General features: G+C 42.9%; 8 protein-coding genes across 13 annotated transcripts; 6 read left to right on the plus strand and 2 right to left on the minus strand.

The window, feature by feature from the left end:
* The first annotated feature begins 30 nt into the window (after window positions 1-30).
* gnptg (N-acetylglucosamine-1-phosphate transferase subunit gamma) lies at window positions 31-2,945 on the plus strand. Its single transcript, XM_079182398.1, has 11 exons — window positions 31-162; window positions 293-347; window positions 430-497; window positions 659-713; window positions 876-959; window positions 1,084-1,177; window positions 1,404-1,518; window positions 1,616-1,698; window positions 1,810-1,941; window positions 2,035-2,116; window positions 2,213-2,945. Exons 1-11 carry the CDS (start codon window positions 96-98, stop codon window positions 2,317-2,319), a joined length of 942 nt encoding a protein of 313 aa, XP_079038524.1. The 5' UTR covers window positions 31-95; the 3' UTR covers window positions 2,320-2,945.
* On the minus strand, window positions 2,003-11,795 carry chlsn (cholesin). The gene is made up of 6 exons (XM_079182399.1): window positions 11,639-11,795; window positions 11,171-11,310; window positions 10,996-11,079; window positions 4,758-4,939; window positions 3,769-3,850; window positions 2,003-3,385 (listed from the first exon to the last, which is right to left on the minus strand). Exons 2-6 carry the CDS (start codon window positions 11,294-11,296, stop codon window positions 3,206-3,208), a joined length of 654 nt encoding a protein of 217 aa, XP_079038525.1. The 5' UTR covers window positions 11,297-11,310; window positions 11,639-11,795; the 3' UTR covers window positions 2,003-3,205.
* On the plus strand, window positions 5,754-7,750 carry LOC306712966 (uncharacterized protein). Its single transcript, XM_079182459.1, has 2 exons — window positions 5,754-5,962; window positions 6,354-7,750. The coding sequence occupies exons 1-2, from the start codon at window positions 5,960-5,962 to the stop codon at window positions 7,371-7,373; spliced, it is 1,023 nt and encodes a 340-aa protein (XP_079038585.1). The 5' UTR covers window positions 5,754-5,959; the 3' UTR covers window positions 7,374-7,750.
* LOC306713198 (G-protein coupled estrogen receptor 1-like) lies at window positions 9,516-10,966 on the plus strand (the record flags this gene model as incomplete). Its single annotated transcript, XM_079182847.1, has 2 exons — window positions 9,516-10,499; window positions 10,955-10,966. 2 exons carry the CDS (start codon window positions 9,516-9,518, stop codon window positions 10,964-10,966), a joined length of 996 nt encoding a protein of 331 aa, XP_079038973.1.
* A 637-nt stretch (window positions 11,796-12,432) lies between the features above and the next one.
* uqcc4 (ubiquinol-cytochrome c reductase complex assembly factor 4) lies at window positions 12,433-13,970 on the plus strand. The gene is made up of 2 exons (XM_079183216.1): window positions 12,433-12,618; window positions 13,426-13,970. Exons 1-2 carry the CDS (start codon window positions 12,527-12,529, stop codon window positions 13,754-13,756), a joined length of 423 nt encoding a protein of 140 aa, XP_079039342.1. The 5' UTR covers window positions 12,433-12,526; the 3' UTR covers window positions 13,757-13,970.
* A 141-nt stretch (window positions 13,971-14,111) lies between these two features.
* Window positions 14,112-15,981, minus strand: h3f3d (H3 histone, family 3D). The gene is made up of 4 exons (XM_079183215.1): window positions 15,907-15,981; window positions 14,991-15,133; window positions 14,660-14,813; window positions 14,112-14,572 (listed from the first exon to the last, which is right to left on the minus strand). Exons 2-4 carry the CDS (start codon window positions 15,116-15,118, stop codon window positions 14,444-14,446), a joined length of 411 nt encoding a protein of 136 aa, XP_079039341.1. The 5' UTR covers window positions 15,119-15,133; window positions 15,907-15,981; the 3' UTR covers window positions 14,112-14,443.
* A 1,285-nt stretch (window positions 15,982-17,266) lies between these two features.
* Window positions 17,267-19,130, plus strand: cUnh8orf33 (chromosome Un C8orf33 homolog). Of its 3 annotated transcripts, none has more exons than XM_079182034.1 (5): window positions 17,267-17,313; window positions 17,766-18,208; window positions 18,293-18,383; window positions 18,562-18,708; window positions 18,811-19,130. In XM_079182034.1, the coding sequence occupies exons 2-5, from the start codon at window positions 17,975-17,977 to the stop codon at window positions 19,017-19,019; spliced, it is 681 nt and encodes a 226-aa protein (XP_079038160.1). In that variant the 5' UTR covers window positions 17,267-17,313; window positions 17,766-17,974; the 3' UTR covers window positions 19,020-19,130. The 3 variants fall into 3 exon arrangements, with proteins under 3 accessions (XP_079038160.1, XP_079038158.1, XP_079038159.1); XM_079182032.1 differs by having other exon boundaries at window positions 17,273-17,478; XM_079182033.1 differs by having other exon boundaries at window positions 17,273-17,478; window positions 18,844-19,130.
* Window positions 19,131-19,656: 526 nt separating this feature from the next.
* anks3 (ankyrin repeat and sterile alpha motif domain containing 3) lies at window positions 19,657-25,002 on the plus strand. 4 transcript variants are annotated; one of them, XM_079182012.1, is made up of 16 exons: window positions 19,657-19,709; window positions 20,190-20,400; window positions 20,526-20,724; window positions 21,420-21,541; window positions 21,628-21,709; window positions 21,796-21,913; window positions 22,009-22,158; window positions 22,273-22,392; window positions 22,548-22,666; window positions 22,749-22,913; window positions 23,031-23,155; window positions 23,242-23,383; window positions 23,476-23,749; window positions 23,826-23,897; window positions 23,982-24,073; window positions 24,174-25,002. In XM_079182012.1, the coding sequence occupies exons 2-15, from the start codon at window positions 20,234-20,236 to the stop codon at window positions 24,062-24,064; spliced, it is 1,938 nt and encodes a 645-aa protein (XP_079038138.1). In that variant the 5' UTR covers window positions 19,657-19,709; window positions 20,190-20,233; the 3' UTR covers window positions 24,065-24,073; window positions 24,174-25,002. The 4 variants fall into 4 exon arrangements, with proteins under 4 accessions (XP_079038138.1, XP_079038136.1, XP_079038139.1 ...); XM_079182010.1 differs by having other exon boundaries at window positions 24,177-25,002; XM_079182013.1 differs by having other exon boundaries at window positions 23,476-23,731; window positions 24,177-25,002.
* The last annotated feature ends 1,005 nt before the right edge of the window (window positions 25,003-26,007 follow it).

A 26,007-nucleotide genomic window follows, 5' to 3' on the forward strand; every position in this document is an offset into this window, starting at 1 on the left:
AGATCATATTTTCATCACGTGCCCTGTCATCTGACGAACCAGGAAATGTAGCTAGAAACAACTGATAGCACATTTTAGTCCCTCAAAAGACAACAATGCAGCGTTTGTATAACGGAATACATCATTTATTAAGACTGTTCTTGGTCTGTGTGTCTCTTCTCAGTAAGTGCTTATACTCTGCTGAGTGTGTTTTGTGTTAATGTCAGTAATACCGAAACATATGCGCCACATTACATTGTGATGCTGCTGTTTGTTCATTGATTTAATGCTGATGTCGACTTTTTTTATACAGTAAATCATGGATTCGCCGGTAAAATGAAGATAGTCGAGGAGCCAAACACATTTGGGTAAGTTTAGTAAAAGATTTGTCCCAGTGTAACTTGCACCTTGTTGACATTCGCCCTTTCCTGACTGAGCTTCTGTGTTTAGGTTGAACAATCCTTTTCTGGCTCAAGGAAGCAGACTACAGCCTAAAGTGACCCCTTCTCCAGTGTCTGGTAAAATAGTTTCACATCATTTAAAAGCCTACCTTTCATTTAATCCTGTGTTGTAAATGTTTTAAAGGTAAATGGTCTACCAGAGGATGTTGACAAAGTTATCAAGATGTTTTCTGTGGATCAACTCAGTCACTCATCATATCATCAATGTCTTCCTCAAGGCCCTGCACATTTTCATCAGCTTGCTGGGAAGTGCTTCAGTCTCACGGAGTCAACGTAAGTATTTTATATCGCATGTCATGCTCACACGTGATCCCCATCGCCACTGGCTCTCTGCAATGACCCTGTTTTGGATGCCGATTGTCTTTTACATGCATGTTACATTGACACGTCTGGAAACACTTTAAAGGATATTCGTGTGTCTGGATTATTTTGCAGGTATAAATATGAATTATGTCCATTTCACAACATCACCCAACACGAACAGTCATTTAGATGGAATGCCTACAGTGGGATACTGGGGTAAGATGTGTCTCCTTTACATTATATTACCTACGATTACCCTTATTGCAAATATCAATATGTGAATGATTGGCAGTAAGCTGAGGGTTTGTTGTAAGAGCAGCCTTTTGCGTGTTTCTAACAGGATCTGGCAGGAGTGGGAAATGGAAAACAACACTTTCACAGGCATGTGGATGAGAGACGGGGATACTTGTGGAACGAGAAACAGGGAAACAAAGGTTACATGGGTTTTAAATAAATCTTTCTTCTTCAATATAAGAGCGATTCAGTAACTCTTGAGGAGATAATTATGAAACCTTAAACCGCAAATACATCAGTTAATATTCACCAACAAGTCTTAGCCCCAACATTTAATCAATTCATCAACTCAAAAGCATTGTGACAATTATATCAACAATATGAACAGAAAATATATGTAACTTGTCTCTTTTCATGTTTCTGTAGGTGATTTTTGTCTGCAATGCAAGCAGCAAGCTTTCTCAAGTGTCAGAGCCCAGTACTTGTGTGTACTCGCTAACCTTTGAGACCCCACTTGTTTGCCACCCACATTCGCTTTTAGGTAAGACGAAAGAACCGTCTTACAGCACAAGTCAGCGGGGTGAGTCAGTGTTATTAAGGATTTCTTATCATTTGTATGACTTTTGTTTTTTTTAAAGTGTACCCGACACTGAGTGAGACGCTCCAAAGGGAATGGGATGAAGCTGAGCAGGCTCGCTATGAAGGTCTTATTACTGAGCAGGTAATCTTCGTGGTGTAAACACACACATATAGACCGTTTTCATTTCAAAGCTCAGCCCCTTTGTTCAGCATTTCTCTTAATGTTCTTACCACTAACACACGTTTGCTGCAGGGATACAACAATCTTTTAAAGGATGTTTTTGAGGACGCTGGTCTCCTGAAGAGCCAAAAGGTGAAGAAGAAGCAGCAGCCGGAAGTTACAGCTGATTCAGAAACACACAACTCTTTACAGAAGTGTACAGAGGTGTGTACATTTATGTACTTTTCCAAATAGCCTACAAAATCATGTATATTACATATACTGCTTAAAATGTGACATCAACTTTATTTTTTAAAGGATTTCCAAAAACAGAGAGAAGAGATTGAGAGACTGCAGGCTCTCCTCACTCAACACAACATTCCCTTTGATTCAAAGCAAAGTAAGTGAATTCATCCAGACTGTGTGTTCACTTCTTTACGTTTTATACAGAGCGTAATAAATAAACATTGTGCAATGTCATTGCTATATGTTGCAGATGAAGCTAAAGGAACAGCGGTTGCGACAGTTGAGGATCAACAACTACGGGGAGATAACGGTGTTATTGAGCCAAACCAAGTCGACTCTCCATTTAAAAGCACCTGAGTGGATTTATTTTGTTGAACAATGTGAGCGACACAGACACTCGCTGGACGATATAGAACAGCAACAGCATCACAGGATAATTCAAACAAGTGACACTGAGAATAATTTTACTCCTGGATTTGTCAGTCATCTTTATGAATCAAATTATGTCAACATATTGAGAAATAAACTTTTTTTGTAATATTTTAAAGGGGCAAAAAGTTGATTGTATTCATGTCTCAGGTTTACAAACTTCACAAGACAGAATGGAGTCCCTAAAAACTGCTACAGGTGAAGATTTGTACTCTGTACTGTATTTGGTTGGTGTATGTCTTGCAGTGGGTAGGAGACACCATGACGTCCAACACTGTTCATCGTGTTTATACCTGGAGTGGATGAAGTTATTCTGATCAGTGACTTCACAGATTACGGGCTTTGACGTGCACAAACATGTTTTGACTTCACACATTCCTGAAACTTTTTACTCCAGCAGTCGCTCGGCTTTCTGTTGCATCTGTGGGGGATTTGCATCTGTCCTCGTCAGTCCATAATGGTGAAACTGGACTCTGGAATTATTTACATTTGGAGGTGGGAAAAAAGTAGCAACTGTATAACTTGTAATAAAAAAAATGACGTGTCCGATTCCATACTGTTTACAAATTATTCTGATGACTGATTACTACCAGGCAACAATACACACTCGATATAGAGAAGGAAAAAGTTACCTAGACACATTCAAATTAAAAAAATGAGAGCATTACTGGTAATTTAATAAAAACACATACTTTCCCTACAGGGCCAGTCCAAAAGCTACATATCAAACATGTTTAATCCTATCTGGAGACCAGGGTGATCATTCAGTCCACTGATCAACAAACATGCTTCAGTCTTTTTGATGGTGGTGGGTTCAGGAGAGCAGCTGGATGACTTCTCTGGCTCTGTGCGCCCTCTGCTGGACATCTTTGTCCTCTGGCGCTTGTCCCGACTCTTCAACCAGGACTAAGGCCTTCTGGACTGTGGTGTCTTTGGAACCTCCACGCAGCCCCTCGAGGTACTGGAGCAGTACGGAGAACTTCTCATCTGGAATCTGAGAGAGCGAGAGTATTTCATATGATCATGTTGCTTGAATCCTGTTGTCTGTCTATTAGTTTACATATTGAAGTGTATGAATAAATAGTAATTATTGGTAATAAGTAAGTTAGTATATTGTTCTTCTAAAACAATGCAATTCTAAAAAGGTAAAAAAAATCAAATTTTCGTAGATTCAACTTTCTGTGCTATGTTCACATCGTGCAAATTTAACAAAAAAACCACGGCATTCTTAAAAACATGTCATTTTATGTTATGAAGGGAGAGAGGGTGTAACTCACAAACTAATTAACAGGAAGACATCGCTCTGAACCTCAGCTGAGTAAAATCCCCCATCATCATCATCATCATCATCACCACCACCACACTGGTTAATTTTACCTGCACGAAGTCAAACATGTGCTGCAGTAACCACGTCTGCCTGGTCTTCTGGAACTTCCATCCTGCACGGTTTTCAGCCCAGCTGCAACAACAAAACCATTGAGTTGAATGACAAGAAACGGTGTTGATTTTTGATACCAGTTTGTTGTCCGTGTTATTATACTTGGTTGCTTTATAGCATTCACTGAATTTTTTTTTGCTACAATATACATAACAAGTTTCAGGACCCTGACCTTGAAGAGGTACTCAGAGATCTAGTGTTGCATTTTTGTAACACAAGAGACAGATTAGAAGAGAACAGTGAAGGCAGTAGAGGCCGAGAGCTTTCGTCACTAATATGAGTAAAGCTCTAAACCACTAGATCATACACTTCCCCCGATGCAACTTTGCATCTTTCCTGCCTGTGTGGTAAACAACTATCTTTCAAAGTCAACGCCTCATGTTTGGGCTTTCTGTTATAATAACTCTTTTGTTTTGTCTCAAGACGAGGTGATGTCAGCAGGGTTATATTTCTCAGACTTTAAACATTCTACAGAGACACAATATTATAAAACATTTTACAGGGTTGTGCTCCTTATGACTAGTAGACTGAACTTTAGGTGTGAAACCTGTGTCCTTTCCCATCAAGATACAATTAAATTCATTCACCAAACCCAACAACACAAACACCCTCACTAGTTACCAGACAGTTGAAGCAACACATTCTCAACACAAGTAACCAACATAACCAAAGTGCCATATGTTTTGGGGGCTGTACTGAATTGCATTACATTATTTAGGTTTTCCTGATTATGTTTATTTTTTTGTTGAAATGTTACTCAGGAAATAAGTCAGGTTTAAAATGTTTTGTGAAACTTTTGTGGTATTCTGGATTCATATGACTGAAAAGTAAATATGTGAATTGTTTTTAAGCCAACTCTTGGCTCCCTGGTTAAGTGGACAGACAATGTGGACACACCTGTCCTGTCCTGACTAAGAGCGTCTCTTACCAGGTGAGGTAATCTAAGGCCTGCTGAGGTGCAATGGGTCCAGATGCTTCAGCTTTCGCTACGGTCTCTCCCTCAGTCTTAAGCTTCTTCTTCTCTTCCTTTTTAAGGATCTTCTTCATCTTCCTCTCGAGAACCCGCGTTTCCTCCGGGCTCAAGTCCTCCTCTCCCTCCAGCTCGTGTGTCTGTCAAACCAAAGCAAAGCAAAAGGCTCATGGGAGATTATTACTGACATTAACAGACCTTGCGTAAAACCATTATCAAACATCCTTAAATAACCGGTCGCGACCGACTGTGAAGGAATGATAAGAAGAATGTTAGAACAATAATTCCACGTTTGAGTTCTGATCAGACATTTCCTGCTATTTTTCAGTATTTTACAGTTTTCTGGGTCAATGCTAGATGCCTCAAATATTTGCCCCTTTCATTTCTACAGTACAATGTAAAATAAATGTGACCTTTTTTTGTGCAACAGTGTAAAGACGTGAGGAAGCTGAAGCACTTTTTCAGCTTGAATCACTTCCTGCAGCGCTGCAGCTCAGAGGGATGGTGTTTCCTGTGTCTGCAGGTCAGAATCACACACGCGTTTAAACTGAGAGAAGTTCACTGCGGTGTGCAACATCCGTTCAGCTTTGCATTTGAAGGACTCACTCTTATCCACAGCACACGTTTGCACCGTTTAAAAACAACCACCACCACCGTTGCCTAATCATACAGAGGAGCCAAAAAAAAAAAAGTTTCAAACTAAACAAGAATTGGATTTCAGTTTATTTTTCACTTCGTAACTGGGTGAAATTAATTATTATTTAAACCTACTGGAAAGAGAAATAAAGAATCAAATTCGAGCCGTTTTGTCTCAGTAGCCAGTGACCGCAGCGCAACTTAAAGACTGCGGTTAACTCTCATTGGAAGTTAAACAAGGGACACAGTATGCTCCGATTAAACAGACCTCAGTCTGCACAGTGATGAAGAAGAAAAAAAAAAAGAAAAAAAGAGGGAGGGAGGGGAGGACAAGATTTGATCACATGGCCACGAAGTCATTCTAAAAGTATGCTGGCGGGGTATTGCCCACAGAAATATTAAAAAGTCCTTCACAGTGAGCGTCCGTGTCCATGCAACGAGCATCATTTTCAGAGCTTTGAGTCAATCAGCAGCGTCGGGCTGGTGGATACTACACAGGAGAGGAGTGGGTGACGAAAGCAAAAATGGTAAGTGGAAACATGTGTTCTCACAGAGCGGGTTCCTCAAAGGGGAGCAGACAAAGACTGGGCATGTGGTCGTAGAAAGATTTGAAAAAGAAAACTGTTCTACTAGATCTAAATCAGCACTACATGTGTTTGTTTTTTTAGAGATCTATAATAATGACTTCCACTTAAGTTCAAATTTGGTCTCAACTTTGAGTTAAATTTAGGAAGAAAATGCACTAGATTGTGTAAGAGTATGTTCCTGTGTAAAACCCATTTGATGATTCACAGGCCGAGCAACCGTAAACACTGTCTAAACGGTATTTTTAAAAGACTGCTGATTGGAGTTTGATACTCAAACGTGATGCTGCAGAGAACAGAATGTCATCAGTGTGTTTTCTCTTTTCATTTTCAGTCTAATCAAAGCGTGGACTCGGTCTCCACCACACCTACATTTTCCAACAGTTCCCCCATCTCTGACAGAATTGCAGCCAATGACATTACCTCCAGGGCAAACTATATCTACAGTGTCTTGGCGGGGTTGGGCTTCATGGCAGGCTGCTTCCTGCTCTACAGCTTCATCCAGACCTACAGGGCCCAAAGGCGGCTGGCTTGGCTCGACTGCCTGCTCTGGGCCTTTTGTGTCCTCCAGCTGCTGCTTCTGCTCCTCTCTCTCCACGCAGTGGCCTACAGACCCGATTACCTGTTTACCACGGGTTTGGGCTGTGCTGCTCTCTCCTTCGCCATCAACACAGCCTCTCTGTGCAGCCTGTTGGTCTTAGTGCTCATGGCTTATGTCCTAACCCTGGATCCGCCATCCCACGCGATGCTGAGGAAGCCTCGGGTCTGTGCGGCTCTGGTGATCCTGACTTCCATCCTGATTTCTCTCCTCCTGGCTGGGCTCCTTGGACCTTGGGGTGATCTGCAGCAAGAACGCGAGTGTTTCATGGATCCGGTCCTTGCTGGTGTGTCCTATGCAGCCGCTAGGTTGTGCCTGGCTCTTTTGATTCCCTACATCCTCCAACTGGGTCTTGTGATAGGTGGCTGCGTCCGGCAGTGGAAATCTAAAGGACGTTTCCTCTCCGGTTCCGAGGAGGGTCCCGTGTTCCTGACAGTCACTTTGGTCGTGTTTTTCTGCCAGCTCTTCTACAGCGTGGCGCTGGTGAGAGGAGCACAACTAAAACAACAAGCACAGCCAGAGGAGTGGCTGAGGGAGCAAGCGTTTCTGAGCGTGGCCGAGTTCGTGCTGTTCTCGGGGAGCAGTGCCAGCCTCCTGCTCGTGCTGTTCATGCACAGGCCGTGTCGAGAGAGTCTCCACGGGGCGTTTAGGCAGCTGAGGGACTGCTGTCGGAGCCCGGGGCGCTCACAACCAAACAGAAACATCATAGCGCCCCACATCGAGATCACAGACACTCTGCAGGACATAGAGTCGTAGAGGAGTGAGACTCTTTCTCTCATGCGAGAGCAGAACTCTTCTGATGCATCGAAATTAAGACTTTTGAAATCTGATGTTTTAGAGATATTCTGAATCAAAATTTTAAAAGGCTTTTAATGCTTCTTTTTTTTTTACTTAAGTGACAATTTAAAGGTTTTTAAATGAATACATTCTCCTTTTTAGTGTCTCCAGCGTCAGAGTTTGCAAAACTGTTTTTAAAATTTTTTTTTTTTGTACTTTTCTTCCCAGAAAATTGTTTTTTTTCTGTACATCTGCAGAATAGTGCAACATGGACAGTTGTTATAGTCACTGTTGCAATAATAACTATATCTAGTTTCTATACATTAACTATGATTTAGACCATTAAACAACGACTTACTGTTTGTAGTTGGCGCACTTTTTTTCCCTCCTGAACCTGCTCTCAGTCAAACCTCTTTTCTCGCAAAACAGACTCCGTTTTCATAAACACCATTTGCACAAAAGCCCATTGAGACAAACCCCCGAATGACACGTAGGAAACATTTAGTCAAGGAAAATAAAAGTCAGTCAGAAGCTTCGGCCAACAGTGTCAATATTTTTCATGTCATTATTTGTAGAGCTGTTAAAAACACCAAAACAAGGCAGACAAGCGATACTCTGAACTTTCCAACCGCTTTCGAGAAGTTGATGGGCACCAGTTCTAGGAATAAGTGACCTGCATGGATCACATTGGTGCCAACACATGGTGGTACGAAGCCAGGGACCAGTAGGAAAATTCACCCTGGAATTTCAGACTTTAACACCGTGTAAAATCATAGTAACAACACTTAAAAGTCAAAGATGAAAATATGCTACAATACTCCTTATAGGAAAGTCACAAAATCATCAAATGCAAAACCTGATGCATTACATGATTAACAAGGGAAATCTTCGACAGTCTCAAACAGCTTCCTGCAAACCACAACAACAAGCAACGGTGCTGCTAAACGCAACTTTTTGTTTTATGGAGTCTAAAGAAAAGAAATGATGAAGTGAGACTGTCCTCCATCTTGTTTTGTGTAAATAAACTGGTAGTCTGTGTTTGCTTAAAGTCCCCTGGCTCCCATATTTATATATTTTAACATTCTACAATCATAGTCGCGTTCACGCTTTCCAGTGTCAGTGTCGACAAGTTGGCGGCGTGCGCTATCTTGACATAATTTATGCAATAAAATTAGGCGATAAAAAAATACATAGGGGACATTCACTGTGACAACGTAATCTATTGCTAATAAACAGAGAAGCTATGATGAAAAAAATGTTTTCATGTTTGGCTGAAAAGATACCATTCGTGTGTGTGCGTGTGTGCGCGTGCCAGCCTGCAGTTTCCTCTCGCTGTGTGTGGTGGGTGGCACCAAAAACACTTCTCTTGGTTTAATGTGACACCTGCTTTCAAAGTCACAGGGAGGATTAGAAAGACGCAATGCAGTGCAAGGAAACTCAGGTACGTTTTTATATGAAATCACAAAATAACTTTTATCAAAGCTACCCGACTTTTATCGTCTTATAGTTCTCAATCTAAAGTATCTGTATCTGTTAATATGATCAACAGTTAGTCTGAAGCAACTGTAGCATAACAAGTATTAAGACTTTGTTAAGTCTTTCTTGGAATTTCATGCCTGTATTCTGTACGAGATAGTAGAGAGAAAACAAGGGGAGAGAGAAAATGGGACCATCATGCAACAGAAGTCCCCGCTCAGACTGGATACCAGGCGGCTCCACTATTGAGATTGTCTATCAAAAAAAAAAAAAAAAATGTATTTTCACTTTGAAGCATTCTCCCTAATCTTCACTCTGAAATCATTTTTAGAAATGCTGCACTTTTTTAAAACAGAAACAGCTAAGCTATAAGACAAATATTCATTAATCCCAAATTGCCCATAATGATCATTAACTAATATACAGTATATTCAGTGTTGTCATTTATTTATAATGTAAATTGTCTCCTAAACGTCTATTCAGTGAAACTTAATCCAACTCTTGAGAAGCTGAAAACACGCTCGCCTTACTGCACTTCTCCTCTTTGTCTAGTTCAAAGAGTGGTCATCACTACACATCCAGGAAGACGACACAGACACAGAAGCCTTGGAAAAGGGCCACTACTAACACCTGATCAAGCGTAATATGGACACAACCATGCGCGTGGACCCCATAGTCTTCACTGATCACACAAATGACACGAAGGCCGTCGTCTCTGATTTTCTGCAGGCCGCGCCAGAGAGCGGGCAGCTGTACATTTTCAGCCTGTTCCTCTCTAGCCTCTACATCATATTACTGTTCCCTGTCGGCTTGTTAGGGAACATCCTCATCTTAGTGGTCAACCTGGACCCCAGCAGCCGCTTGACGGCCCCAGACCTCTACTTTGTGAACCTGGCCGTGGCCGACCTCGCCCTTGTGGCCGACTCTCTGATCGAGGTGTTCAACCTGAAGCAGGGCTACTACGACAAGCCCGGCCTCTGCACCTTCATGAACCTCTTCCAGCAGGTCAACATGTACAGCAGCGTCTTCTTCCTGACCTGGATGAGCTTCGACCGGTTTGTGGCCCTGACCGGCCTCGTGGGGCGCAGCATGCCGCGTGCGCGCCTCAGCTGCTGCCTTATCTGGGTGTCCTCGTCTTTGCTCACCGTGTTTCCTTTTGCTATAGCTCAACGGCAGCACATCGGAGAACTCCGCTTCTGCTTCGCGAACGTCACCCAGATTCAGTGGCTGGAGGTGATAGTGGGCTTCTTGCTGCCTTTCTGCATTTTGGGTGTGTGCTACTGGAGGATAGCGCGGGTGCTCCAGCGGAGTCAGAGGGGCCAGGATGGCCAACAGCAGAACCCTCGCAGGCAGAAAGCCCTGCGGATGATCTCAGCAGCCGTGTTAGTCTTCTTCCTCTGCTGGCTCCCAGAGAATGCGTTTATAAGTTTTCACCTCCTAAGAGGTGAGGCAAACCGTGGCACACTGTGGCAGGACTACCCCCTGACAGGTCACGCTGTCAGGCTGGCGGCCTTTTCCAACAGCTGCCTGAACCCGCTCATCTACAGCTTCCTTGGGGAAACGTTTCAGGAAAAACTGAGGAGCAGATGGGCCAAGCTACACAGATTGGCCTCTGGAAAATATATCCATGTACCAGCTGCGAGCACACGTGGCCGAGCAAAATGCGACAGACCAAGCCAGTCCTCAAATGAAAGCTCCACGAACCTTCCACAAACTGTTCTACTCCCCTCAAATAAATACCAACTGCATACTGTAGGTCACACAGATAACAGATGACATTGCGCCTCTCCAGCTGTTGTGGAAACACTTGTTGAATCAGTTATTTAAGATTTATACACAACATTTATTGGGGATTTTGACATTGTTTTGAGGGGTTTCTTCTACTTGAATCAACATAGATTTCCACTTTTTTTAAAGATATTTCTGATGCCACCTGGAATGTAACAACAGACCATTTTTTCCCCATGTAAATTATTTTAGTTATATAAACTATAGCTGCACTAAATTGTATTTTTTCAGCACCTTAACCCTTGCTTTGAGGACTGTGTTATTACTAGCACATGTTATGATTTTTCTGTATGAAGCAACACAAATGAGTACTCAGAGAAACAGCTAACACACTTACCTCAGTTTGCTTTGTCTTCTGTGTTTTCTTCTGTTTTCTATCACTGGTTGTAATTTTCACATCGGGAATTTGTACTGGAGCCTCCTGGATTAAATAAACAATCAATCTTTATTATTTTAAGCAATTTCCTTTTGTGTCATCTGAAAATGGAACCGTGCTGGACTGTGCCACTCACCTCAACTTCCATCTTTTTCTTTTTCTTTTTTACTTTGGTCTCCGTCGTTTCTTCCACATGAACCGTGACATCTGAACTCAATTTCTTCCTTTTTGCCAGATTTGTCAATGATTTGTCTTTGGCCATGATTAAATGTTTTCCTACAAACAAAAACATGAGCACGTAACTAAACAGCAGGAACACATACATACTATATAGTAATACATGGACAGACAATAACTCTTAGTGAGGCTTTTGCATACTTAATTTGCTGGGAGAAATATTTCAGGACACTAAAACAGAGAAATAGAACTACAACTACAACTGAATGTGAATACGCAACACATGTAAACAGTTCTTCACAGCCATAAACACACGTCAGCTGGTTACCTTTCGACAGGCGTCACAGAAGACGCTAAATCCGCTAAAACCTAATCATGGACCAAACATTTATTGAATTGCATTGCTATTAAACACATTTATACTTACTTTAACTGCGAAGAAAGCGTGTAGAAATCTGAACAGCACAGATGAAGCACGTGAACTCAACCAGGAAGTGATGTTGCATAGGTGACTCGTGATTGGACAGATATCGCTCTTGGTTTTGTGATTGGTCGACAGAGATGTGACGAAGTGACTGCTTCAGTAGCCCTCAGCATCTGTGGATATCGCGTATATTATATACTATAAATATATATTATATTTTAAAATAGCAAAAATGATCATGGTTCCGAATTGCTAGTGGTTCGGAAATATATTCCTGCAGAAAAAGGCAATAATACTACAGCATTAAAACACAAAGAAGAAAACAGTGAATTTAATGCTGAGTTAAAAAACATAAAGCAGCTGATATTTAGGACTGAAATTACAATAAATAACGTTTATAAAGGGTCTAATGTGCCTCTCCCGTATACACAAATTGAGATCCAATGTTCATTATTGAGCATTTGGAAAAAAACTTTCATTTACAAGGTAATCTACAACTGTGCCAACTCTATCTACTGCTAAGATCACGTAATATGATCGTAAATGGACCCTAAATTAAAATTATACCAAACGATATAGATGATATTGTTATACGCAAAACATCAGATATACACTATTCTGGCAAAAAAAGGTTTAATCCACACATGTTAATAACAGTATAAAATAGTAGTAATAATAATTTTGATGAAACAGATAAATAATGTGGAGTGATTTTAGAAATCATTATAAATCTTAGTGGAACGGTCCTGACCAGAGTTCAACAGCGACGCCGGAACCACTTCAAGGTTGCACCACGATGAGTTATGTGACCTCAACAAGGTGCGTTTTGTAAGAAAACCCTCAGTTTATTTTGGATAACGTCGCGAGTCCTAAGATGACCAGTTGTCCGAGATGTCTACAATAACAGGACGAGTTTTCGCCGGTCTGATGCGAGCTTCCTTCAGTCGAGGGATATTTGTTAGAAACGCTTCACCGACTGCTGGGTGAGTCTACGGAAACCACGTTGACTCTGGAGTAGTGGTCCGGTTCAATGACGATGTTTATTTAAACGGTTCTGTCTAATTCTGTGACCTACCGATACTATGTAATGTAAGCTATGCTGTCACTGCTAACATGTTTAGGTATGGTCACATACGATTAACACCTGTAAGTTAGTCTACGAGCAAAAATGGAGCTTCCGTAGTATCTAGAGTCACACGTTTTGCTAGCTATTAACCAAAGATGCTCAATACACAAATAAGGTCACACATGATAATCAGTTATGTCTTTAACTGTCTGTCACTATTTGATCAACCTGGTCGACATTTGAACACACCATGAAAACGTTATAATTTTCGCCCGATACTATTTACTGTAGACCCTGAACGCACCATGATGCAACTCAACGTAACCTCTATATACTCACCGGCAAATCCTGAAGGTTTAGCACGGATTTGCTGTTCAGTGTAGATTGGAGACTAGAAGGCGTTAATGATTCAAATCATATAAAAATGGCTGCCTCCATCGGATATGTTTTATAATTCACTGTTGGAGCAGTTATGAGACATGTAAATTGAGGTATACAAAATTATAAAAAGTATTAGATCCTGACTGATACCAGATTGAGGCAAATACCTGTATTGATATTTCTTACTTCTTGACCAGTTTCAAATATTCAAAGTACTGGGTATGCAGGAAAAACTGCTCCTATTAACATTACTGTGTACACTGTAGTTATTTTAAGTACTTTCTATGAATACAGTAGGGTTGTTGGATAATACATTTGATTAACAGATGTACTTTTTTGTTAGCCGAGTGAACAGTGTGCATCCCCTGGTTCTGAGCTCCCAGACGTACGCCGAGTCCAAAGATGGTGATGAAGAGGTGAACAATGAGCCCCTCAAGTTCTCCACCAGTAAAGCCAGTCACCGAACCTGGAAAGTGGACCGCTCCATGGGGAGCCAGTATGAGCGGCCCTGGTGGAAAGTCCTCCCCATCAGCCTGGTTTTAACAGGCTTTCTACTGTGGTGTGCACTGAGAGGCCAGACGGACATTGATGTACAGCTGGAGAAGCAGCTGTATGAGCATTTACCCGGCTTGCTTTCCGATGAAGAGGAGGAGGAAGAAGCGCACGAGAAATAAAGTTAACCAATGTGTGACTTCAGATGTATATATATTTCAGGTTATATTTATTGTGAAAAGTGTTATTTCATTGTTAGGATGACACTGAAGCCGTCCAGTGCAATGGGACTTTTCCATTTCCAAGTTAAGAACACACATTGCCTTCTTTCAAATTGTTGTTGAAACATATGGATTAAAAATGTAAAGCCAATGAATTGGGTTTCACCTCGTTTCTCCATCAATGCATTTTAGTAATTACATTTGAAACACAACATTGTATCAACAAGCCCCAACTTAATTTATGTGAACGTGTCAATTTTGACCCACAAATCTCCTTATCTAAATGTATGCATTTAGACATCAATGCAGTCACTAATTTGAGGTAGCGGAAAGTTTATTTACAGCACAACAAGAAATCCCATGACATGCACACAGGATTAAATGGTACAGAGTCTAAAATAGATTTGCAAACCTGAGAAAGGCAGTGGGATATTTAGTTTTTCAGATATGAAGCTCTACAGTAAAGAGGACAATCAAGGAGAAAGTCAAGAGTAAAATGAAGTACAAAAAGAAAAACATGCCTGAAACTACACATAACAAATTAGGAGGTACACATGCTGGTAATAGTTCCAAGATTTACAAAAAACAAACCCCAGTCAGACCCACCCCACCCACCCCCCACTAAAAAGATAAAATCCAAGCACTCATTTATGCACGCTCCCCTCGAATTCGCCTGGCCAGCTGAATGTCCTTGGGCATGATTGTGACTCTCTTTGCGTGAATAGCGCACAGGTTGGTGTCCTCAAACAGACCAACCAAGTATGCCTCACTGGCTTCCTACACGGAGAAGAAAACCAAAGTTATTTCTTAAGCCTAGTAGTGTTTCCTCTCAAAACAGTAGTGCAACAATGAATGACATCTCACCTGCAGAGCACCAATAGCTGCACTCTGGAAACGCAGGTCGGTCTTGAAATCTTGAGCGATTTCCCTCACAAGGCGCTGGAAAGGCAGCTTCCTGATGAGCAGCTCGGTAGACTTCTGATAACGACGGATCTCACGCAGAGCAACAGTACCCGGCCTACAACAACAAGGGATGTGATGCTTTAGCACAACAATGTTCATTGTTTCATTTCAGATCGTTACATTGTTATTGGTTGCCTCAGTCCTAGATACAGCAACATCAGACTGTAATCACAAGGACCTTACTACAACACAACTAACAAACCTCAGCATGTATGAACATGTGTAACATCACCTGTATCTGTGGGGCTTCTTCACGCCACCAGTGGATGGCGCGCTTTTCCTTGCAGCCTTGGTGGCCAGCTGCTTCCTAGGCGCCTTTCCTCCGGTGGATTTACGAGCGGTCTGCTTAGTACGAGCCATACTTCACCTGCAGGTCTGGAAACAACAAAAGATCAGACCAACAACGAATTTAATTTCAAAAAGTGCCGTCCTCGGTATTTCAATCATTACAGGACCGAGCCAGTTGCCCTAGCCACTGCAGCAACGTTATAGTTGACACTCTTATTATGACCTACATCCTCGAATAGAATATAACTTTACATAAAACAATTCCTGTCTTATTTTCAGTATTAACCGTACAAACGCTGAGCAAGCGTATTGCAAACTGCAACTCGTTTGCCAGGGGACGCGTCTTGATGTGCAGATATAGTGTAACCTCTACCGACACACCGATGGTTTAAATTAAACAAAACAAGCTCGTCTACAGCGGTGCCACCATTAAGACACAGTGCACATACACGTTTCTTTGCCGTCGTTAGCAGAATTTAAAGCTAGCTTCGACTGTTGCAAAATGGCGCCAGCTAGCTACCGATACCGGTGAGGCTTAAGGACATCAATATTTAAGACAACATCTAAGCCAATTTGACCCACCATTCAAGTGAACTAAACCTTAGATGTACGCTGAATTGTATTAACACGCGTTTCTTGATAAGTGAAGTTGGTACTTAGCATCACAAATGTAGCCAACATTAGCCGACTGGCTATGGCGCGCGCCGTTTTGTTGTCAAGAGACCGTCGATAACCGCTAGTCCAGAGCCGTGTTTTAACATTTTTAACGACCGGGAAATTGAACTAGAGCATATAGTTGTATGGAAATCAACACAGAATGTCGAAAAATACAACAAAAAAAGCTGACACTCTCACGTTACCTTTTGCGTTTCTGTTCCGGTTTGACAGTGTAACCACTTTGCACGTTAGTCTTCTGTTCTGAGCGGAGGGATTGTAAGATGGTATTTATAGTCTGAGAGGAACGGCACTTGAAGTCCCGCCCCTAAACCAACAGGATTGGTCCAAACTCAAATCCCTGACGGAATGCGATTAGTGGAGGGAATAAGGACGACCACTATCCTCTGATTTTAAGTAAAATGATGCACGCATACTGAAGTGCCTTCTTTGAGGGTATCGACATGTTTTTGCATTCATTCATCAACCGGAAACTGCTTCTTCCTAATCCGCACAGATTTGGAATATGTTTTTTGTTCTACATCTTTAGGATTAAACAATCTCATAAAATTATGGTGCTCACCGAGCTTCCTTTCTTAAAAGGGAACGATGATACCATGTGAAAAACAACGGATATAAATGCTGTGTAGAATTGAGTAAGCTTCAATAGTGGATTGGGAAAAGCGTGGACATGGCAGGTGATAATACACACATATGTTGATGATGCACTTGCACACCCCCCGTTTCTAGCACAAGCCAGCTGTTTTGAGTCCATAAAACTACATTTGGCTATAATCTGAAAATTAAACAAAGAGCATAACAAAAAGAAGAAATGAAAGAAAAGGAAATTGAAAAAACCTGGCATTGTGTGAAAACCTGAGTTAGTACTGGCGCCATGAACTAATTCCACATCATGTTTCTGCTGACAGAGCCTAGATGGATCATTCTGTTGATATCATACATTGCTGGTGTCCCCCTCCTTTCTTAGATTAACATCCGTTTGGCAACACGGGGTCAAGCAACAGACTGCCACAAACAATCTGATCCGTTGTTCCTGCTCAAAGAGGAGGGTTCAGCTGTAAACTGATAGAAAGCAGCCGGCCATCAACACCCTGGTGACAAATTCCACTTATTTCATTGCCATTCATAAGATTACCATATCCTGTTACTCTCAAGTCATCCTCATCATCATACACCGTGTTTATGATTGCAAACTTTTTGTTGTATACTTTTATTTCTTCTTATATTCTCTTGTACCTTCATTTTGATTTTTACTTTCTGTCTGTACAAGTTAAATAGCTAATAATTAAGCCTTATTTTCACATTCATTTGCAAGTGAATCCGTTGTTTCCTTTATCCCTATTCACTCATTATCCATGTCTTTATTTTTCATCTACGAACACGTCAAATCAGTCTGTGAGGTCTGTGTATGTATCTGTTAGTTTATAGTGATTCAAATATTGTTTTTGTCAATCCACTCACTCATATAACTGGGTCACAAGAATACCACCAAGCGGAACGACACTCGTTGGGGAAATTTCACCAGACGGACTTATTCTCAGGTGACACCGATGGTAAATGTTCCTAAACCGCAACAACGCTGAACAGAAAATGTAAGTATTTCACAAATGTTGGCTTAAAACGTGAGCCTGCACCGCCGAGCAAGTCTGTATTCCTGAGGCGTCGAGTTAAATAGTTCAGTCTCACAGATGCCTTTCAACGGACAACCTGCAACGCTGGAAGTAATAGCATGGCAGAGGAAAGGCTGCTGTTTATAGGTACATCAAATCTTACTCAACACAAGCTGAATGCATTCCATACGAGCCTTGCTGTATGCACGTGTGTTGTCTATTGTCGGAATTTAGTCTTAAATATGTTGCTAATCTTATTTAAGAGAAATTACCTCGATCAGTTGTGGGTTTAATATTTTTTAATGACGTTGGATTATGTCATACAAATGTGTGTGTGTTACAATTACAGTTAAAATACGATTTGAGGTAATTAGTGCAATTTAAAGTCAATGCCCCAAGAAGTTCATATGTTTGAGTGTGTGTTCATTCAACAGATATTGAACCAAACTCAAACAGCTCAGGTCCTGTCGACGACAGAGCTGAGAAGCCCCTCGACACTTTCAGATTTAACTTCCTCCCTGCCAACGCTCCAGCACTTCAAGAGAAACCATCTCCACCAGTCAAACCAGGAGTGAGCCAGATACCCTCTACAGGACTGGGCGCTGCTTTTGCCTTCAACTTTCAATTTCCTCCTGTGGAAGACATGGAGACGACAGAGAGCCCAGACATTTCCTCTCCAAGCAGCCAACACGGTGTCCAAGAGGAAAAGCCTTCCCCACTGCAGGAGGTTAACTCTCCACCTGAGCCGTCAGCGCAATCAAAAGCAAAGAAGAAGAAGAAGAAGAAATCTGGAAAGAAAAACCTCTCTGATGGCGCGGAGGCACAGCAGACGGCAAGTTCAGCTGAGGGGAGTCAAGGCGGCGAGGACGCAGAGCTGGTCAGTAGGAAATCATTTTCTTTAAAAGTAATCGTAGCGGGTTCAAGTTGATTTGATGTCTGAATGTGACCGTGTGTGTTTCAGAGTGCAGAGGAGCAGCTGAACAGACAGCTGGACTGGTGCATCGAGCAGCTGGAAGTGGGAATGGGGTCCCAGAAGGGTACACCAAAACAAAGTATGACGTTTACCTTCACACTATATATGTTTGGAGTATTATTACTCAGACCATGTGCTGAGGTACACATGCGAAGCCTAGTGTGAACACTTTGTAGTATTACAAAGGGAGGTATTTACCTTTTGTATAGCGTATCTAGATACAGCACACGTGTTAATACCATATTTTCTCCGTGCAGAAGAGGAAGCCTCTCGTGCCCTGAAGACTCTGCGGAGCGCGAAAGCTCCTCTGGCCAAGAAGAGGCAGGTGATGAGAGCCATGACCGGAGATTACAGGAAAAAAATGGACGAGGAGAAGAGCAAGCAGTACAAACTCATTCAGAGTGGTGAGTGGATTGTAGCAGTGAAAAATAACTAATTAACTGCGAAAGAACTTTTTAAGTTAGGTTGAAGTGCTGTTAATTGAAAGATTTCTCTAATCTCAACAGAAATTGCTTCAGCTCAGGTCAAAGTTGTTTCAGATTCTCCAAAGAAGTCATCTTTCCACCGGAGAGCTGAGGTGAAAAAGCAGACACCAGCCACAGAGGAGAACCTGGATGCTGCCCAGGACACAGACCCGAAAGCACAGACGCAGGAGCAGACGCCAGCGTTTGTCTTTACTTCATCAAAGGAGGAGTTCCACTTCAATTTTCTCTGATTTGCACCCAGGAGACACCATACATGACATACGGACTGTGACTGTGGGCCACATTGGAGATAATGGGAGACAAACAACTGCTGACTGCATGTACCGAATATCTAAATAAAGGATTTTGTTTTTATAAAATGTTGCTTGGTAATTATTGCTTTTATACAGGTCAAACCTCTGAAGGGGTAATTAGTAAGCGGCAGTCTGAATATGAATATTTACATTCATAACGTCATCCCCAAATACATTTATTAGTTGAGAAAATGTTTTGTAAACAGTCACTTAATCATAGCATTACAGTGCCATTCATTAGTTAGCTTGTGACGACCCAAATAAAGCTGTCTACATGTGACCAATCTTTAGTTTGGACTGTGAGTTTTTAATCTCTGATCTGCTGACTCAGATATTTTTAGGGATCCCTTGAGGGGTTTAAGCCAGTGCCTAAGACTCGAACAATCAGATTCTTTGGCACGAATGAACTGAATATTTTTCCTAAAGATCAATTCAAAGTGTTTAATATCAAACAAGTCAGTCGATTACTATATATTAGTGCATGCCTTGTTGAAAAAGTTTATCAAAAACGTCAGCGTTCAAACAGGAAACGGCGGGGGATGATTCAACACGAGCACAATTGAGCGTGACACACAAAACAAAAAAGTGTCAGCCGCTGAGAAAACAAACTAACGGTACCTGTTGACTGTAAGTGTTTAACTCCAGATACTCGCACATATTGTAACATATAGTTTCGTTCAGTCTCGTCATGTGTATTGGGTTTCTCTGTAGATTATCAGGGAGCTGTGTAGTAGTTCATACCGGGGGCTAACAGGGAGCTAGCTAAAGAGTAAAGCTGGAAGCTACAGCTAGTAAAAGGCTGCAAGCAGAGAGCAGCTCTGAGGACGAACGTGTCTCATTTAAAGAGGAAGAACTAAAGCAGACACTGGCTAACACTTAGGATGAAATATGTTACCGTTACACGATGAAACACTTAACTAACGTTCAGTATGCAGGGACTAAATAAGTTACTGCTCTTATTAAAATAAAAGTGAAAATCAAGTTGTAATGTGGGGGATGAAATAGTGATTTTAATTTTCAGTGAAAAAAAAAAGATGTTCATCTAAACATAGATGGGTTGTTTGCATATTTATCACAAATTCAACCTCTTCTCTTGCTCATTATCAGGGCCACCTCTGTTTCCAGGTGTGTGGAGGGACACGAGGTACAAAATGTCTGAGCTAAGCGACGAAGCCAGTGAATCAGAGCAGCTGGGTGCCAGCCTCTCCCTGTGGCTCGGCGACTCCCTGGTGCGCCTCGAGGAGCTGGACGTTCCCCTGGACCTCCACACCGCCTGCTCCATCGGCCAGTATGACGCGGTGGCAGAGTGCATCAAAAAGTGGGTGCCTAAATAATATCACCAATGCCAAAGGGCTCACACCTGAACTCAATCCTTATATCGGCTCCGATCATTTACTGCTCCCCAAGCTGCTCTTCACAACAAAGATCTTGTGTCCCTTTCAGACGTGAGGTGGACCTGAATGGCAAGAACATCGGCGGGTGGACCCCACTGATGTATGCATCTTACATCGGCCATGACAACATTGCAAATCTCCTGCTGGAGGCCGGCGTGAATGTAAATGCGACCACTGCCAAAGGGTTAACCCCCTTGATGCTGGCAGCAAGCTGTGGGAATGAAAGCATCGCATACTTTCTGCTTCAGGTAACAGCAACAGTTCATGCCACGCAATGTTGGCGCGTTCAGAAAACAGCACGTGTTGAGATAAGTTTTTAGTCATGAATGCAAAAATCACCACGCAGCATATTCACACTTCAGCGACAAAACGCAAAGGGATTGGATGGTTTGCTGCTGATAAGCGTTGCATTCATACATACATACAAAAACCCAGAAGGCAAACAGTAAGCCAACGCAAATGTTTGGCAGCTTATTCTCAAAACTCAGATGTTGTCTTTGAATGTTCAATGAGGGAGGTTTCATCTCATGAAGAGCAGTGTCCTTTAAGAAATTGTGAACACAACAATCATTTAAAGCTCATTGGATTTATAGTGAATGGACTAAATCTTACAAAGCCACCAGTATGGTCCTTTAACATTAATATCCAGCACCATGTAAGTGAAGGCCACCTGCTAGTAACAATGACACATTAAAGGCTCATACAATATGGTTTATGCCCGTAGGAGCACTTTCAGGTCAGATCTGGTATATATCACAGAATGGACACAGACAGATGAAGTTTCAGCGTCAGCAATCTACGGTTGAATTTAAGAGATGCTCCATCAAAAAGATGGAATAACAATCATTAGGTATTTTCTTGATGCGTTAGATTTTAGGTTCTCCGTTTTAACACTTTGTTATTCAGAGTTTGAAAGGCTTCTTGTTTTTTCTCACCCCAAAAGCAAGGTGCAGAGCTGGAGCTGAAGGACTCTCGAGGCTGGACCGCTCTGTTCCACTGCACGAGCACGGGCCACCAGCAGATGGTCCGGTTCCTGCTGGATAACAACGCCGACGCCAACGTCAAGTGAGTGTCTTCATTCCTCCCCGGAAGCACTGCAGCACTCCAGAGTTTCAGCCACAGTTCGTCATTCCTTTTACGTTCATCCACAGGGAGCCGGGGTCTGGTTTCACCACCCTGATGGAGGCGGCTGCTTCTGGACATGAGATCATTGTCCAGTACCTGCTAGATCATGTGAGTGGGTTACATTTGCACACCGCTGAGGATGGGTGATGATCACCTTATGATCATGACACCTGCTTTGTTTTGATCGTTTCCAGAAAGTTAAGGTGGATGACCGTAACAGCAAAGGAGAGACTGCCCGTGCCCTAGCCATGCTCTACGGCTACACCAAGATCATCAGCCTCATTGATTTACGTTCTCCAAGGACCAAACCAGGTCCTCATTGCTTATTTTATACTAAATATGTTGTCATCCCGTGTCTTTTATATTCTTATTGATTGTTTTTCTGTGTGTGTGTTCCAACCCGTCAGGACATTTTGAAGACCTGAGCTCCTCCGAGGACTCGGACAGCGCACCGCCGCGGACAAGGCCAAGTCGCAACCGAGCCAAAGGCGTTAGCATCCACGACGGGCCCCAGGCCATTGCCAAGTTCCGAGTAGGAGGCACCAGCAAGCTGTGTGGTACTGTCACACGAGATATCCCGTCTCCTTACCAGACACATGTTCAGAGTATCTAGTACCTACGGTTAATTCATAAATATAGTCCGTTTGTTAATACTACTATTCTCCTCACAGAGCCTCCTGCAGCGCCGCCTAGCTCAATTACTGATGTCGGAGAACAGAGCGAGGGCATCCGCTACCGCGATGTGACCTCGCCCATAAACGAGCTGGACGGCCAGAGCAACAGCAGCAGAGGTGAGAGGCACACAATCACGAGTGCTCTGTGACATCGGCAATGTGTCTTTGGAAGAAAGCCCCCCCCCCCCCGGGAGACACACTGCAATGTGATGTAAGTAATGTCCACTGGGTGTCTGCCAAAGCAATCCAATGTTTTTATGACGCCGCCACAGATGACAGTCCGTTCTTCGAAAACGACATGCCCACCATGAGGAGCAGCAGCACCAGCAGTAGCGAAGGCCTGCCTCATGTGACTGGCCTCAACTGGGAAGGCTCGGTGGAGAGTAACGAGGTGAGCGCAACTTCACTTTGGGAGTCTCGACACCCGATTGTGCTTCGATCGCTCTGTGACACGGTGTCCCTCTCTCCACCAGGACTCGGACCAGTGCAAGAAGAGCAGCTCTCGCAGAGTAAACAAGGGCCACCACTCAAAGGGCAAGAGTCGCCACGGAAGCCACGATGCGTCTCACTCAAGCGGTACAGGGAACTGTGGGTTGCTCTCACATGGTGGTCTCCCACCCTCTTACGCTGGTCCAAAGGCAGGTCTACCGTCGCTTACTTTCTGATGTGTTCATAATTCGACCCCTAATGTGTGGTGTGTGTGTTCATGGTCTATTCTGGTCTGACTTGGGTCTAAAATCTTCTTATTTCTGTAGGATCTGGCAGAGTTCTTGGAACAACTTGGCTTTTCCAAGTATCTCCCCGTTCTTGAAGAGCAAGACATTGACCTGCGGATATTTCTCACCTTGACTGAAAATGATCTCAAAGAAATAGGGATCACGTGAGAGACTCTTCCACACTAACCCCCAGCGCATTACGAGCCTGTGTTTTAACTCGTGAAATGCTGAATCCGTTCTCGCACCCCAGATTGTTTGGACCCAAGCGAAAGATGACCTCGGCTATAGCGAGATGGCACAGCAACGCGCGGCCACCCAGCGACGCCCTGGAACAGGCTTACGCTGACCAGCTGGAAGCCGAGATGCAGGAGATGGCCATTCAGCTACACAAAGTAACAGCGATGCAAATGTGTCACATTTCAGAAAAATCGTAGACCCCCCCCCCCCCCCCCCCCCCCGTTAAACTAACTTCCTCCTCGTCTAGCACTGCGAGGAGGCGGAGAGCCTTCAGAGCCAAGTGTCTCAGGAGAAGGAGCTGCGTACCGTGATGGAGGGATGTCTGATGGAGGACAAGGTGGCGTGGAGGAGGGTCCACGGCGAGCTGGTGGAGAACCACCGCTTAGCTCAGGACATGAACGCCACACTGGCGAAGTCCAGGGCCTGCAGCGCTGAACTGCTCTCCTGTTTCACTACGGATGGGAATAGCAGCTCATGTGCTGCCGTGGAAGATGAAACTAAAGGTGACAATAGTGTTAAAGGTGAGCTGAGGCGGCCATTGCTGGAAAACTCCCTTTTTGTGGATTAATAAATACATTATTTTACTTTTCTTTGCAGCTGGAGAGGGCTTTACACGCTCCAGTGTTGCAGAGCTACTGAAGAAGCTGGGTTCCCATGAAGAAGAACTGGGTAAGGCGGTGTAATGCTCAGTGAGTTTGTGTCGTCAGTGACGCTTAATGCTAATCCTGTCGACTGCTTGTTTCACCATTACAGCGGGGACCCTGCAAACTGTGCTTCACAGTCTGAGGCGACTGAGTGCCCCCGAAAAAGTGTCCGATAGCTGGGAACGGCCTTAACGTTTACAGGTGAGTACTCTTTATGAATTTCATTGGATGAACACAAGTGCTGAAAGAGTTCCAGCGCTGATCATTTAAGAGAAAATAACTTTTCTTTCTTGTGTTCGAGGAGGCTTCTTGACAATATTTGACGGAGGGTGATCTAACCACCCTGAACAATCTCACTGACACGAGAGAAGGCCAAAAGACGAGGCCGGCCCTGCCTCAGGGAGGGAGACAGCTGACCTGCCGCTCCTCACGGATTGGCCGACGGACCAGAGCTCGCCAGATGTGGACAAGGCCGAGGGCGGCGGCAGCAGCTGCTGCAGTGTAATGACAAACAGGCAGGAAGGGGACCTGATCCTCACTCGCTTGTGCTGGTTGTATGCTGGACTCCAGGAGAAGGGACTGACCCCGGATCAGAGGCTGTAATGCTGTGAAATGTTTCAAGAAAAACTGAACTCTCTTCCAACATGAAATGTGGTTTAAATGATGCCACAAGCTGAAGAGCAGTCAAAGACTTTCTGCAGAGTTATATGAACTTTATTTGAATGAAATCTTATTCGTATGCTGTTTGAAAATAATGTCCTGCTGAATGCATTTAAGGGAAAAGTGTGAAGACTGTCAGTTAATCATTTACAGAAATACATTACTGTTACAACAGATGTCAGTGGTGCAATGAAGTGGTTCGTATGTCATTCAGATTTACTTTGTAGCTTCCTAAATGTAATCCGTCTTACCCCGAAATTCTCCCAAATGTCAGATAGTCTTTGTTGTATTAAAACCCGTGTTGCCTGGAAGTTGAGTGTGGACACTTTTTCAATTTTAACATAATCAGATGTTGGAGCAGCACATCCTTGTAAGAAAGACAACTGTTGCTATTTTCTTGCTTCATTTGCAAACATGTGACCAAAACAAATTTCATGACAGCTTGAAGAGAATATTTGCAAATGTATTGGAGGTCCAGTATTTATGTTAGTTAGGTGAAACGACAAAATGATCCAAACTATTTAGAAAGAATATAAATATATATATATATAAAAATGAGCCTTTTTGGGAGAGATTCCATGATCAGTTGTATAATGTTTTCAGAGGTAAAGTAACATAATTATGTTAATTTTGTTTCTGTTAAACTGCAATATTATTCATGATTGACAATTTTGTGGCGATGAGATGAATCCACAATGCATAACGTTTGTGCATCATAAGTTAATTGATCATTAACAGTTTTGTTGAACAGTCTGGTTTCCTTTTTACTTATTAAACCTTCAAATTGGATTCATGGTTCTTATAGAGCTCTGCATTACAGTTCAGGAAATATATTATATATTGGAACATTTACAAACTATTATAGACTATATTTAACACTTAATATTGTCTTCACGCTTGGTCTTAACGTCCTGACATCTCTAATCTAGTGGCTCAATATTTGTCTGATTCTATTGACGCGGTCACTTTTTAATTGGCTAAAACTACAGAGCCGTTCTGTGCAGAGCCTCTTGGGTCTGAGGTTTCCCTCCCGATGGTCGGGATGTCCTCGTACGGAGTACATCTGAAAATCCTCCACTGTGCCCGGGGCCTTGGCGGCGAAGCGATGTGTTGACGGTTGCTGCTCAGTTAACATCGTTGGCACGATACGGATGTTGGCCGAGTTTAGCTTTAGCAGCTGATGCAGATCCACCAGCCTGCAGCCTGCAGGTTCTTAAATTAACTCAAGACTCCGGCCGACTCAGGCATCACTGCTCTGACCCCCATGATCATCAGGACAACCCAAGATTTAATAGTGGGGAAACTACTAGAGATGATGATTACTGTACCAGTGAGGACAACAGACAGGAGTTCGTGTAGACTTGAGGCTAGAGATGTTGGCGGGTTGCCAGTTGGGATTTCTGGGCCCAAGAGAGAAAAGTGTGGTCGGGGGGAAAATGAATAAGTAGTCTCTTTCCTCTCACTGAGGTACCCTC

This window comes from Pholis gunnellus (assembly GCF_910591455.1).
Source record: "Pholis gunnellus genome assembly, chromosome: 21".
Classification (NCBI taxonomy): Eukaryota; Metazoa; Chordata; class Actinopteri; order Perciformes; family Pholidae; genus Pholis; species Pholis gunnellus.

What these genes read in the sequence shown, in the direction of transcription:
- gnptg (XM_079182398.1), top strand. Translation starts at nt 96, where the DNA reads ATGCAGCGTTTGTATAACGGAATACATCATTTATTAAGACTGTTCTTG. An exon ending in GCCTACAGTGGGATACTGGG is followed by an intron (nt 960 to 1,083) that starts GTAAGATGTGTC and finishes TGTTTCTAACAG; the next exon opens with GATCTGGCAGGAGTGGGAAA. An exon ending in CCACCCACATTCGCTTTTAG is followed by an intron (nt 1,519 to 1,615) that starts GTAAGACGAAAG and finishes TTTTTTTTAAAG; the next exon opens with TGTACCCGACACTGAGTGAG.
- chlsn (XM_079182399.1), bottom strand. Translation starts at nt 11,296, where the DNA reads ATGGCCAAAGACAAATCATTGACAAATCTGGCAAAAAGGAAGAAATTG. An exon ending in AGAAGACAAAGCAAACTGAG is followed by an intron (nt 4,940 to 10,995) that starts GTAAGTGTGTTA and finishes TTGGTTTGACAG; the next exon opens with ACACACGAGCTGGAGGGAGA. An exon ending in ACATGTTTGACTTCGTGCAG is followed by an intron (nt 3,386 to 3,768) that starts GTAAAATTAACC and finishes TCGCTCTCTCAG; the next exon opens with ATTCCAGATGAGAAGTTCTC.
- uqcc4 (XM_079183216.1), top strand. Translation starts at nt 12,527, where the DNA reads ATGTCTACAATAACAGGACGAGTTTTCGCCGGTCTGATGCGAGCTTCC. An exon ending in AACGCTTCACCGACTGCTGG is followed by an intron (nt 12,619 to 13,425) that starts GTGAGTCTACGG and finishes CTTTTTTGTTAG; the next exon opens with CCGAGTGAACAGTGTGCATC.
- h3f3d (XM_079183215.1), bottom strand. Translation starts at nt 15,118, where the DNA reads ATGGCTCGTACTAAGCAGACCGCTCGTAAATCCACCGGAGGAAAGGCG. An exon ending in AAGAAGCCCCACAGATACAG is followed by an intron (nt 14,814 to 14,990) that starts GTGATGTTACAC and finishes TTGTTGTTGTAG; the next exon opens with GCCGGGTACTGTTGCTCTGC. An exon ending in CAGCTATTGGTGCTCTGCAG is followed by an intron (nt 14,573 to 14,659) that starts GTGAGATGTCAT and finishes TTCTCCGTGTAG; the next exon opens with GAAGCCAGTGAGGCATACTT.
- cUnh8orf33 (XM_079182032.1), top strand. Translation starts at nt 17,451, where the DNA reads ATGGCAGAGGAAAGGCTGCTGTTTATAG. An exon ending in GCGGCGAGGACGCAGAGCTG is followed by an intron (nt 18,209 to 18,292) that starts GTCAGTAGGAAA and finishes TGTGTGTTTCAG; the next exon opens with AGTGCAGAGGAGCAGCTGAA. An exon ending in GAAGGGTACACCAAAACAAA is followed by an intron (nt 18,384 to 18,561) that starts GTATGACGTTTA and finishes TTCTCCGTGCAG; the next exon opens with AAGAGGAAGCCTCTCGTGCC.
- anks3 (XM_079182012.1), top strand. Translation starts at nt 20,234, where the DNA reads ATGTCTGAGCTAAGCGACGAAGCCAGTGAATCAGAGCAGCTGGGTGCC. An exon ending in CCAGAGCAACAGCAGCAGAG is followed by an intron (nt 22,393 to 22,547) that starts GTGAGAGGCACA and finishes ACGCCGCCACAG; the next exon opens with ATGACAGTCCGTTCTTCGAA. An exon ending in GCTCGGTGGAGAGTAACGAG is followed by an intron (nt 22,667 to 22,748) that starts GTGAGCGCAACT and finishes TCTCTCCACCAG; the next exon opens with GACTCGGACCAGTGCAAGAA.